The 12,342-nt window shown below is 48.1% G+C and overlaps 1 protein-coding gene across 2 annotated transcripts in view; it reads right to left on the reverse strand.

Moving 5' to 3' along the window:
* OTUD5 (OTU deubiquitinase 5) overlaps positions 1 to 12,342 on the reverse strand; it is a 32,284-nt gene that overhangs the window by 12,397 nt on the left and 7,545 nt on the right. For both annotated transcript variants that reach the window (XM_012738052.3, XM_012738051.3), the window contains exon 2: positions 6,789 to 6,882. In XM_012738052.3, coding sequence (XP_012593506.1) covers positions 6,789 to 6,882 — 94 coding nt within the window. The remainder of the gene's footprint in view (positions 1 to 6,788; positions 6,883 to 12,342) is intronic.

A 12,342-nucleotide genomic window follows, 5' to 3' on the forward strand; every position in this document is an offset into this window, starting at 1 on the left:
CTTTGTTCCCCCAGAGGACCACTGCTCGATGGGATCTCCCTGCGGAACTGGGGTAGAATCAGATCATGCAGAGAACACTCCAGAGTTCTTCCATGATCATCATCAGTCTACCTCTCTGAAGGATTGTCAGAAGAATGTCTTCACTGCCCCCCATTCCCTCCCTGGAGGGTTCTGTAAAATAAGGAAAGAAAGGCTGCTCTGAGATAGAAAATGGGGCCCATGTCTATCTCAAGTCCTCTTGGAGGCGAAGAGACCTGAAGGGTGATCGGGTGTGGGGGATGTGAAGGCAGGAAGGGGTAGTCCCTTCACCGATGTAAACAAGGATGTGGGTTCTGTGGCCACAATCTTCCCCCCCCACCCCCCCACCCCCCGCCGTTCCCCCCCCCCCAGTGGCACTTCCAGCAAGTCACATGTCCTGCTACCAGGCCAGGGGCCCCCTGCTGCTGCCTTTCTTAGAAGCCAAGACCACAGAGCCTGCACAGTTGAGCTGCTTCAGGAGCTATTTCTGTAGGCTGAGCTTGGGGCGCTGTGAGGCAGTGCTGTCGGCAGCTATAATAAACAGGAACTGAGATGGAAGTGAAGGGGTTAAATCAGGGTTGGTCTGCCAGGTTCAGGGAAATAGGCTGAGGTGCTGAAGAAAACCTATCTCCCATGAAAGGGTCAACTGTCATTTCTAGGCCCTGGGAGTTCTATCAGTGGGAAAGCTAAATGTCAGATGCAGAAAAATAGGGAAAAGAGGGTAGACCCTGGGACAGGAAAGGGAGCTAGGGGAGAACCCCAGGAGGGTCCTACTTCCCTGACATTGACTCCTTTGTCTGGCAGAAAGGCTCTGGTGCCTCCTAGCTGTGTGACACTGGAAAAGGCCTTTAACCTCTCTGAGCTGAGATGTCTTCATCCATAAAGTGGGGACAGTAACTCCTCTTTCTCTCAAAGGGTGTTGTCAAGACTACAGGTTAAAGCACCTGAGGCAGAGGTAGTCAAGAAATAGCAGCACCATTTGTCTTGAGGACAATGATTCCTTCACATTGCCAGCTACCCACAGGTCAGCCAGAATGTTGCTGGGACTGCCTATTAAGCCCTTCATCATTTCTGTTGCATTTCCTCAGCCAGAGGAAAGCCCCAAATCCAGAGCCTAGGCTGTCCCTCCTCTTGCAAGCAGGACTGGCTCTCTACTGAATCCAAAGGTCCAGAAGCCTACCTTCTGTGAACTTAGTGCAAAACTTTTGCAACAACATCAGTATCAAATTAATAATACAGGCTTCACAAAACACAGTCTTGAAATATGGGCAAGTTGTAACACTTCTCCACTTGTCTGAAAAATGTAAAATACCACATCTCCTATGATACCACTGATACGTGATACGGTATAACATATATTTAATTACAGCTTTTTGGGGAGAACTCCACCACACTAATAAGATGTACCCTAATTAAGGAACCATTAATGTGGAAGAAAATGTGCATCTCTGAACCAAGAAAAACAGCAACAGTATCTCCCCCCAAGGGAGACTACAAGGATTTCTTCAATAACATAAGGCAGGAAAAGTAGCACAGAGCTAAGAACATAGTAAGTACTCAACAAGGCTTAACTTTTATGACTTTCCTAGCCCCACCTCTTTCCTCCCAAAAGCCCTCCTCCTCCTAGAAGGTTGGCACATGCTGCTGGGGCCAGGCTGGACTCCCTATGGTGGGGCCTGAGGTGGGAGGAAGAGGGACCCAATGGACCTGCAGAGATAGGGGAATTTAGAAACTTGTTTTGATAGAAACTGAAACTCCTCCTCTTGCTGACACTGCACTTGTGGGCAATCTGCACCTGTTCTCCTCTCCAGAGTCCAGCTGGAAGGGGATCCCCTACGACCCCTCTGTTCTCATCCTCAACAGGGCTCAGAAACATTCAGTATAAGTACTACAAGTGGTTGCAACAGAGCCTTTTCGTACTCCCCCTCATTCAATCCTCACTGAAACACTCTTACCTCTACCCAGGAGGGATACTGAGATATAGAAATGAAGCACAGCTGGCCCAAGATCACACATTTAGGGGGGTAAAGGCGAGGCTTTTAAGGGGTAACTGCTGGTCCCAGGTGATATCACCACCTCCACCCCAATCCAGCTATCACCTTAGTCACCTTACTCCCTGGGGCCAGGCCTGACCTTGTCTGCCTCAGTTTCCCCACCAGCACACACAAATATCAGCTGGAACCCAGGAAAGGCATGAGACTGGGTTGAGAGTATAGATATCAGGGGCTAAATCTCTCCCTAAGGCCACAAAGGTCAACATGAACCTTACCCTCCCCACACATCCCACTTCTCTCCTTTCTCTGAGCACACTGAGACACCAGTTTAGAAGTGCACATGTGTACACATATACAGCCAACAGCACCTGCCAAAGATGTTCCTTGAGGACAAATGCCCACAAAAGAGAACTATCACATTCAATGATAGTTTCCTTGCCACCAACCAGGAAAGAATGAAGTCTGGACACGATGTGAGGCTATACAAACTCAGGAACCCCCCTCATCTCCTTCCTAGCCTTTGCAAGGGTAGGTCAAGGGATAACTAATAGCTCTAACAGACTTGCCTCAACCTCTCTCCCCTGCAGCCTGGGGGAAGTCCTTTCTACTCAGGTTCCCTAAAATGTAACCAGTATATATCCAGAGTTATGTGGAGAAGACAGGAGAGCATGGATTATCCTTTTACAGGGGTTTAAGTACAAGGTCCTACCATGTGCTTTAGAGGCCCCCTGAGAATTGCCTGCTCTCCAGGTTGCTGCCTGCCTTCCTGCCTGCTAGAAGAGCCACAGCAAGTTCCACTAAGGATAGACAAGGAAGCTTGGTTTTTGCAGGGAACCTAAAAACAAACCATACAAATGTGTGTACACAAAGCAGCAGGGGGAGACAGGGACCTGGTCTATTCTCTATTGTCCTCCTGGTTCAGTGGGAACTCTGGCCCCACCGAGGGCACATCTCCTCAGATGAGCCAGGAAAAAGGTCTCACCTGCCCGTCAAGCAGTTGTGGTATAACCTGGCCCATGGTCCCAACTACCCTAATTGGCACAGGCTTAGTGGGGGAGGAGACAGGAGAATTCAGCCCCCTTGGTTTCTCAAGGATTCCCATTGCAAGGATAAGAAAACTAAAGGATACAGGGCAAAGAGAAGCCTAAAGGAAGCTGGTGTATAGGAAATGGTCCATGGGAATCTTCTCCTTCTCTGGCCTGGTTCAACCTCAAACATCGATGTTCTGACACTGACTGTGTGACCTAAACAGGGCAGGGTCCCGGCTTTCTCTTGAGACCTGTTTCCCCATTTATAAAATAGTCAGAATTACCTAAGATCCATCACTTCCAGGGCTGATGATCCATGTTCGAAACCAAAAGGACCAGAAGAGTGGGCTTGGATAATGTTTCTGGGCCTCACTGCCATAACAGGCAGAGCCCCAGCCGCTCCCCATGGCCCATGCACAAAGGCCAGCACCAGGGCCATGGTCAGGGTCAGAGGTTTCTGCTGAGTCAAACCCATATGGAGGGAGGGAGAGAGGGAAAGATGCAGTCATGTTTCCAGGAGGAGGTTATCTGAGCATAGCAGGGGTAGGATGGGCCACAGGATGCCCTTAGAAACTCAAGCTCCCATTTCCACTCTACCCAAGCTTTCACCAATGCTCATGAATCCCCAATAGGAGGTGGTGGGATAGAAATGAGCACAACAATGGATACTGGTTCACACAGGGGATACCCAGACCCCAGAGGCAAAACAGAGGGCAGAAAGCCACCTGATTCAGGCCTCCCAACAATATATGGCCATGTGCTCGTAGTTGGAAGAGGTAAGGCCCAGAGAAATCAAGGAACACAACTGAGGTCACGCAGCAAGTTGACAACCAAGCTAAGAAGCTATAAGGCTCCTAGATCACAGAATGAATGTACCCTTTGGACATGTCTGGGTTCCCATGCCAGCTCTGCCACTAACGACCCTGGGCATGTCATTCCTTTTTACTAAGCCTCAATCTTCTCACCTGCCTCACAGGATAACGATCCAAATTTTGCAGGTGAGCCTAATGCACCCAGGTAAATGCCTACCACACAAGAAAATGACAAAGTGCCCTCTATGTTTGCAACCCTCCCCAACTCCAACTCTCAGTTACGTGCTTCTTCTACCATTCAATGCATGGCAGGAAGTCACAGCCTGCAGGACTTTGCATTAGAGCCTAAGGCAACTGCCATCTGTCCCTGTCCAGGCTAGGCTGGAAACGGAAGGGGCAGAAAGCCTGGGGACAAAGTCCCCTTCCTAGATACATGTATTCTGCACTCTGCACCAGGGAAACCTTCAGATGAAGCCTAGAGACCAGGGGCCATGTACTTCTAGGGAGAGGCCACAGGACTTCTGAGGTTTTACAAAGAAAAGCCGGGGGCAGCCTAGTCAGGGGAAATGTGTAGCCATAGCACAGATAAGGAAAGGCCTTCAACCTGCCGTGGTCAGCTCTTCCTGTAAGCTCAGGCCCCTTACTGTAAGGCCCCAGTTGGGGGAAGGGTCCGGAGGCATTTGGGAATAATAGCTAGATAGAAACACACACAGACACACACACACAGACACACACACACAGACACACACACACACACACACACACACACACACACCCCTCCTCATACAGGTTGCTGCACAAGCCAGGTCCTCCCTAGCCCCAAGGTCTACTTTAACGACTGCCCAAGACCAGCTGCCCAGTTACATTATCTGACCCTAACTCCAACAGCAGCCCTGCTTACCCTACATCCAGCCTGAGGTCTCGACATAGGGCCTAGCACCTAACAGGCCCCCATCTATTCTTTCTTTGCCTCCCTTCTATTCAAGATGCCCTTAAACCCAGCTTTTTCCCTAGAAAACATCCTAGAACAAGGACATGAACCAGAGGGATAGGAGGGGTGAGATTTTTCCCAGCCCAACAGAGCACAATGCCTGAACCTCTTCCACTTGGTAGAATGGGGAGACGACAACCCAACCTTTCTTTCACACTTTCAACAAACACCTGTGACTGAGGTCAGCATCCCGGCTTTACCAACGCTACTGTTCTATGACAGTCTATGTGTCAGGCACAAAGGGATTTACCAAAGTAACCCCATTAAATCATTATGGCACTGGGGTTGTTTAGCTCCATTTTACAGGTGAAGAACAGGCTCAGGAAAGAAGAGCTGCTTGTACAATGTTATACCAAGAATCAGTGCACAGCCAGGAGTGGAGCCCGAACCAGTTTAGCCCACCAGTAGACATCCACAAACTGAGAGAACAGTAGACCTTGAGAAGGAACTCAAGGAGCCCTTGAGAATCAACACCATTTCACAGATGGGAAAATGAAGGCTGAGGGTCACAGAGCAATTATGAGTCATGGCCAGAACTAGAACATGGGTCGTCTGACTCCCAGCTCAAAGCTCCTATGAGAGGGTGCTTTTCCTTGGTAGAGATAAGAGCCCCAAAGGGAGGATCAAGTCACGCTTCCAGCTTCCCCTTCACTCTAACACAGGCCCTCATGACTATTTGCTGGGTCATAGATTCAAAGCCAGAAGGGCCTCAAAGATCTAGCTCAGACTGGATAACAGATGGTGCTAAGGAATTATTAATTTTGTTAGGTGCAATAATGGCATTTTGATTATGTTAAAAAAGAGAAAGTCTATCAGAGAAACATACAAAAATATTTACAAATGAAATGATCCAATGTCAGGGTTTTGCTTTAAAAATGCTCTTGTTTCATTCAGGGGAGTGAAAAAGAGTGGGCAGGGTAGTGATGAAACAAGGCTGGCCCATGTGTTGATGACTAGTTTGAAGCTGGATGATGGGTACATGAGGGTTCATTATTCTCTCTACTTTTGTGTAAGTTAAAAAAATTCCATAACAGGCCGGGCGCAGTGGCTCACCCCTGTAATCCTAGCACTCTAGGAGGCCAAGGTGGGCGGATTGCTCAAGGTCAGGAGTTCAAAACCAGCCTGAGCAAGAGTGAGACCCCCGTCTCTACTATAAATAGAAAGAAATTAATTGGACAACTAATATATATAGAAAAAATTAGCCGGGCATGGTGGTGCATGCCTGTAGTCCCAGCTACTCAGGAGGCTGAGGCAGTAGGATCACTTGAGCCCAGGAGTTTGAGGTTGCTGTGAGCTAGGCTGATGCCACGGCACTCACTCTAGCCTGGACAACAAAGTGAGACTCTGTCTCAAAAAAAAAAAAAAAACAATCCATAACAGAAGAAACTTAAAGATCTAGTTTGATACCCCCCACACATACACAGATTAGGGGATAGAGACTCAAAACACACCAGAGATAGGGTCTGGGTGCAACCCTAGGGTGACCTCAAACCTATATCCCAGGGTGACAGCAGTGTGCTATGGTTAAGAGTATGGGCCTCAGACTAATCTAACTCAGACACTGAATCCTGGCTCCATCTGTTTGATGCTGGGCAAGTTGCCTCCCCATCTCTGAGCCACTTTTCTCATCAAACAGAAGCAACAATAGTCCCTACACTCACCTAGCTTGGGGGAGAATTAAAGGGATTTCCCATAGTGCCTGACAAAGCAATCTGTCCTCAGATGTCATTCTATTTAAGCTAGTATTGCTGTTATTATTATTCTCGTACCACTATGCTGTCTCATGACCCAGAGCTACAGGTCAGATACTAACTTGAAGCTGGGGCCTGGAGTCCCTAAAAGATCAGCTAACTCTGCCTCAACCCTGTGTCAGGGGCTACTCCTGATAACTGGGACACAGCTCGGGGGCAACCCTAGGCCCTTGAGGGCTGAGGCAGAGACTCACCTACAGCCCGGAAAAGACAGGCGCCGTCCTCCTTCATCTGCTTGATGATGAAGCCCTTCTTGTCTCGTAGGGCCTTTTCAAACCAGTGCTCCTGCTGGAGGGAAGAGGTGGGGGTCAGCAACAGGGAAGGCCTGTACCCCGCCCCCAGGGCCCTGCCCTCGAGCTCCCAAGAGGCCCAGATAACTGGCAAAGAGGACACTGGGCAAGGTAAAGTTCTCAGCCCTGCCTGACCACTCCATGCATGGGGAGCAGGAGACCTTTTCTTTTAGGAAAATGAGTCATTGGGTGAACATACACTCACTTCCAAAGGGCTCCCAGGTACCCTGAGAACAGAGGCCCTATCTACCTTCTGATCCTTGCTAACCTTGCAGGTCCTAGCCTAGGCAGCCACATTGCCCCAGGCAGCCAGAGGCCCAGACCCAGTAAGTGCCTAGGTGAAGAACCTGGCTCTACTTCAAAGAGTTTCACCTAGGGGAGATGCTGAACAGGGAGTAACTGGCAAGAGCCTAGATCTTCAACCCCACAAACAGCTAGGGGATTCCAAGATATACTGCATAAGGCAAAAAGTGTGTAAACTGCAATCTTATTTGTGACTGAATAGTTTTAACATATATATACAAGCATAAATGTTTACACATACATTTGTATGTACACAAACACATATACACACAAAATTGGGAAGGCTAGACAATAAAATATTATCCCAAAGTGCTGGTGTTACAGGTAATTTTATTTCACTTTCCTTTTTTATAAAGGTATATAATTCATCATTCCAAATTCCAAAACCCAAAAAGCTTTGAAAATCAAAAGTCTTTATCTAACTCATTTGGCATCCTTACTGGAACTGACTCTATTATCCTACTTGGGGGTGAAAATTCAAATATTTAGACACAGAAAGCATTCAGGTGTTTGATTATGAAGTGCTGCCTCAGACTGTGCTGGAGGTGTTATATAATACAAAGTATACACACCAGGTGACTTTTCTAAATTCTGAAATTTTTCTAAATTCCAAAGCGTATCTGTCCTCAGAGGTTCAAGTTAAGTAAATCTGTACAAATGCATAATTTCAGAATTTAAAACAAATAATGACCCTGTAACCACTTAAAATGTAATTTCCGGCCGGGCGCTGTGGCTCACGCCTGTAATCCTAGCTCTTGGGAGGCCGAGGCGGGCGGATTGCTCAAGGTCAGGAGTTCAAAACCAGCCTGAGCAAGAGCGAGACCCCGTCTCTACTATAAATAGAAAGAAATTAATTGGCCAACTGATATATATATATAAAAAAATTAGCCGGGCATAGTGGCGCATGCCTGTAGTCCCAGCTACTCGGGAGGCTGAGGCAGAAGGATCACTCGAGCCCAGGAGTTTGAGGTTGCTGTGAGCTAGGCTGACGCCACGGCACTCACTCTAGCCTGGACAACAAAGTGAGACTCTGTCTCAAAAAAAAAAAAAAAAAAAAAAAAAAAAAAGTAATTTCCATTTCAAAACAAAACCAACCAGAAGCAGCAGACTTTTCCTGAGTCCCTCACGCCCTCTGCTGGCCACCAGATGCAGCCTTGGAGACACCCTTCTGCCCAAGGACTTATGGAATCCAGGCTAATGGTTACAGACATACGGGTCTACCTCTTTGCAAGGCAATTTCCCCCAAAATCAGGCAAGGTGTGGAACCCATCCCCCAGGAAAACTGGGGGAGAAGAATCTCTGGCAAAACAGTAAGCACAAGGTTTGGAGGCTGAGAGCTCTGGGTTCAAATCTCAGCTCCATCACTAGCTTGCTGCCTGATTTTGCCAAGCCTCACTTTCCTATCAAATGGGGGATGTGTGGCCTACTTGACAGAGCTGTCAAGAGGCTCAGAGGAGTTTCAGGATCTAAAGAGGCTTTGTAAATAATGTACCATATACTGATGAGGTAGTCACCAATCATGGAAGAGGAGAGATCAGCAGAGAGATGACGTACAACTGAGAGGCCCTCAGAAAGTCCTAGGTGAGTAGCTGGATATGGGGGGATGCAGAGGGGGTGGTGACAAGAGAATACCTGGTCAGCCCCACCATCAGGGCCCATACCCCAGGAAGATGTGGCTGGATTTCCAGAGATGACAAAGGCACCTGGGAGGCCTTAATGGGCTTCCATGGGCAGCACAAAGAGTCCTGTTTGAGTACAACATTCCAACAGTCCAGGTGCCCCTCCTGCCCCAGAGGCTGTGGACTAGCACATTCCAGCCAGTTACCTTCAAGTCCATCCCTGCCCGACAGGGTCAGCCATCTCCCAGAATCATGAAGCCTGCCCCAGCCAGGGGTCTCCATCAGGGAAGGTGCCAACCATAACTATAGCCCCAGACCTGACAGAAGGAAAAATTCTTAAAAAAGAAGGGAACACAACAACCTCCTCTCTCCAGGTATGAAGGGGAGAAACAGAGTTTGAGAAAGGGAGACCAAAGAGGAGGAGAAGGGCTCTTACTTAATTTACCCAACAAAGATTTACCAGGCAGCTACTGAGTCAGATCCTGGGCTAGGCAATAAGGACAGAGAGAAATGAATCACATTTGGTCTCTACCCTTGATAAACTCACAAACTGCTAAGGGAGGGGCAGGGAAATAGGCAACAACCACACAGTGTGAGCAGGGCTGTGAAAGAGATGAACTTGTGGTGTTGTGAAAGGAGGAAGGGACCTGACCCAGCCATTAAGGCTAGCACCTGAGAGGAGGGGCCACCTGAGCAAAGGATTAGATCACCAAGACCCCCCCAAAATGCTTGTTAATTGGAAAAGAAATGATGTCACTTCTGCCACAAAGAACCAGGGATGCCTGGAGCCCAGCAATGAGTTCAGCAGAGCTAAAGTCCTAGGTAGGACTAGGCAGGCAAGCAGGGAAAAAGCCAGGAAGAAAGATGAACTCATACTAGCTGAATACCTGCCCTATGCCAGGTGCCATGTGCAAAGGGTGACCTCATTTAATTATCCTTACCACAGTCCAGGTGGCAAGCAGCATTATCCTCATTTTACAAAGGCAGAAAAGAGCTGGGGTTTGGGTACCAACAAGACCTAGTGTAGAGGAAACATGAGAGACCCCATGAGCCACAGCATGGAGCTATACCTGGCAGCCTATCCTAGGAAAATTTTGGTTCGTCTCTAAAAACAAAGAAGGCCTGAGTAGACTCTTGCACAAGCAGGGTTTGGGTCCTGGGGCAGCCAGATTGGCATCTAGGTCTGGATCAAGAGGCCAGACCTCAGCCTCAGCAAGAGCGAGACCCCATCTCTATTAAAAATAGAAAGAAATTAATTGGACAACTAATATATATATAGAAAAAATTAGCCAGGCATGATGGTGCATGCCTGTAGTCCCAGCTACTCAGGAGGCTGAGGCAGCAGGATTGCTTGAGTCCAGGAGATTGAGGTTGCTGTGAGCTAGGCTGATGCCACGGCACTCACTCTAGCCTGGGCAACAAAGCGAGACTCTGTCTCAAAGAAAAAAAAAAAAAAAAAAAACAAAGGCCAGACCTCTAGCACCCAATGGCTCTGGCACCATCAACCTGAAGAGCTTGGGATCTGGCCCTTCTCTTTCGGAAAACATTGTTTAGAACAGGCTGGTGGGAGTGGGGGTGAGGGAAAGCTCAGCCCTAGATAAGTTTTTGTTACATCAATGCCCCAGCATGAGGAGGTCAGGCAGTTCAGGCCCTGAACCTTGTATAGCCTGTGGGAAAATCCCTCCACATCTTTGACATTCCACAAAAAGACTGGGCAAAGCTCTCTGACACCAGAGTATCCCAGGAGCTGAGGCATGACTCTACAACCTGCTGGTCTAAAGGCTGAAGTGGTAGAAGCAGGCTATGAACCCAACTGACTTAGGTTCCAATCCAGCTCCACCAATTATTAGCCATGTGATGAACTGCTCTGAGCCAGTTTTTCAATCTGTGAAATGGGGATACCAAGCCTCCCAATAATAGGGATACTGGGCAGACTCAAATATCACAAGACTTTGCCCAGTAAGAGACCACTTAAGGAGTTCCCTTCCCCTCCCTGGAAGGGAAACAGGAACACCTCTACAGTAGGCTGAATAATGGCCACCCAAAGATATCAGATCTTAATCTCTAATGTAAATGTTACCTTATAATGAAAAAAGGCATTTGCAGATGTGATTAAGTTACGGATCTGGAGATGGGGAGATTATCTTGAAATAGCAGGTAGGACCTAAAAGCAAACACGAGTGTCCTTGTAAGACAGAGACTTGATTTGATAGGCAGGAGAAAAACCACACATGCAGAGGAGAAAGCAATGTGAAGATGGAGGCAGAGACTGGAATGATGCAGCCACAAACCAAGGAATGCCAGCAGCTACCAGAAGTTATTAATAGAAAGGTTTGAACTCTTCTCTAGAGCCTTTGGAGGAAGTGTGTGGCCCTGCTGACACCTTAATTTTGGCCCAATGAAACTGATTTAGGACTTCTGGCCTCCAGAACTGTGAGAGCATAAACTTCTGTTGTTTTAAACCACCCAGTCTGTATAGCAGGCTTATGTGTTTTAGTTACAGACAGAAGAGGAAAAAAAATAATATTAAGTAAGCCACCCAGTCTGTGGTAATTAGTCACAGTGGCCACAGGAGACTAATAAAACCTCCTTGGTGTCTGAACTCTAGGGCCTCATGGCTGTGAGACAACATGGCATGGCTCCCATTCGGCAGGATCTAACTTCCTCACATCCTCCTAGGGAGAGGGTTAGAATTAAGGCAGCAGGGGCCTGGAATCTCCCCTCCTAGCCTGGGAAGCTGCTAACGCTATGGATGAATGAGCTGCCACTAAAGGGGGGAGGGGGAAGGGGACAGGAGAAGATGGCAGCAGCAATGGCAGTTAATGGACAGATGTCTTCCCAGAGCCCATGGCCAAGAAGTGTTTAATATTCTGAGCTTCACAGCTCTGTCCCAGCAACCCTGGTGCCAAGACCACCCCCTCCCCCAAAACACTCGGGGGAACACTGGCCCGACTCCACGGGCAAAGCACAGTAAGAGCTGGGCGCAGTGGCTCACGCTTGTAATCCTAGCACTCTGGGAGGCCAAGGCAGGCGGATTGCTCGAGGCCAGGAGTTCGAAACCAGCCTGAGCAAAACCGAGACCCTGTCTCTACTATAAATAGAAAGAAATTAATTGGCCAACTAATATTTATAGAAAAAATTAGCCGGGCATGTTGGCACATGCCTGTAGTCCCAGCTACTCGGGAGGCTGAGGCAGAAGGATTGCTTGAGCCCAGGAGTTTGACGTTGCTGTGAGCTAGGCTGACGCCATGGCACTCACTCTAGCCTGGGCAACAAAGCGAGACTCTGTCTCAAAAAAAAAAAAAAAAAAAGAAGCACAGTAAGAAAAACAGACACACTACCCTCTAAGGACCAACACAAGCTCTCTAGGTCACAAGAGTAAGGCCTCAACCTATTGCTGGGCCACTAAGGGGAGGTTTAAAAAACTCCCAAGAACCTATTATTTGGCAATAGAAAGGAATGAAGTACTGACACATACTACAACATGGATGAGCCTTGAACACATTATGCTAAATGAAAGAAGCCAAGTCACACAT

The sequence above is a fragment of the Microcebus murinus genome, chromosome X, assembly GCF_040939455.1.
Source record: "Microcebus murinus isolate Inina chromosome X, M.murinus_Inina_mat1.0, whole genome shotgun sequence".
NCBI classification, from domain to species: domain Eukaryota; kingdom Metazoa; phylum Chordata; class Mammalia; order Primates; family Cheirogaleidae; genus Microcebus; species Microcebus murinus.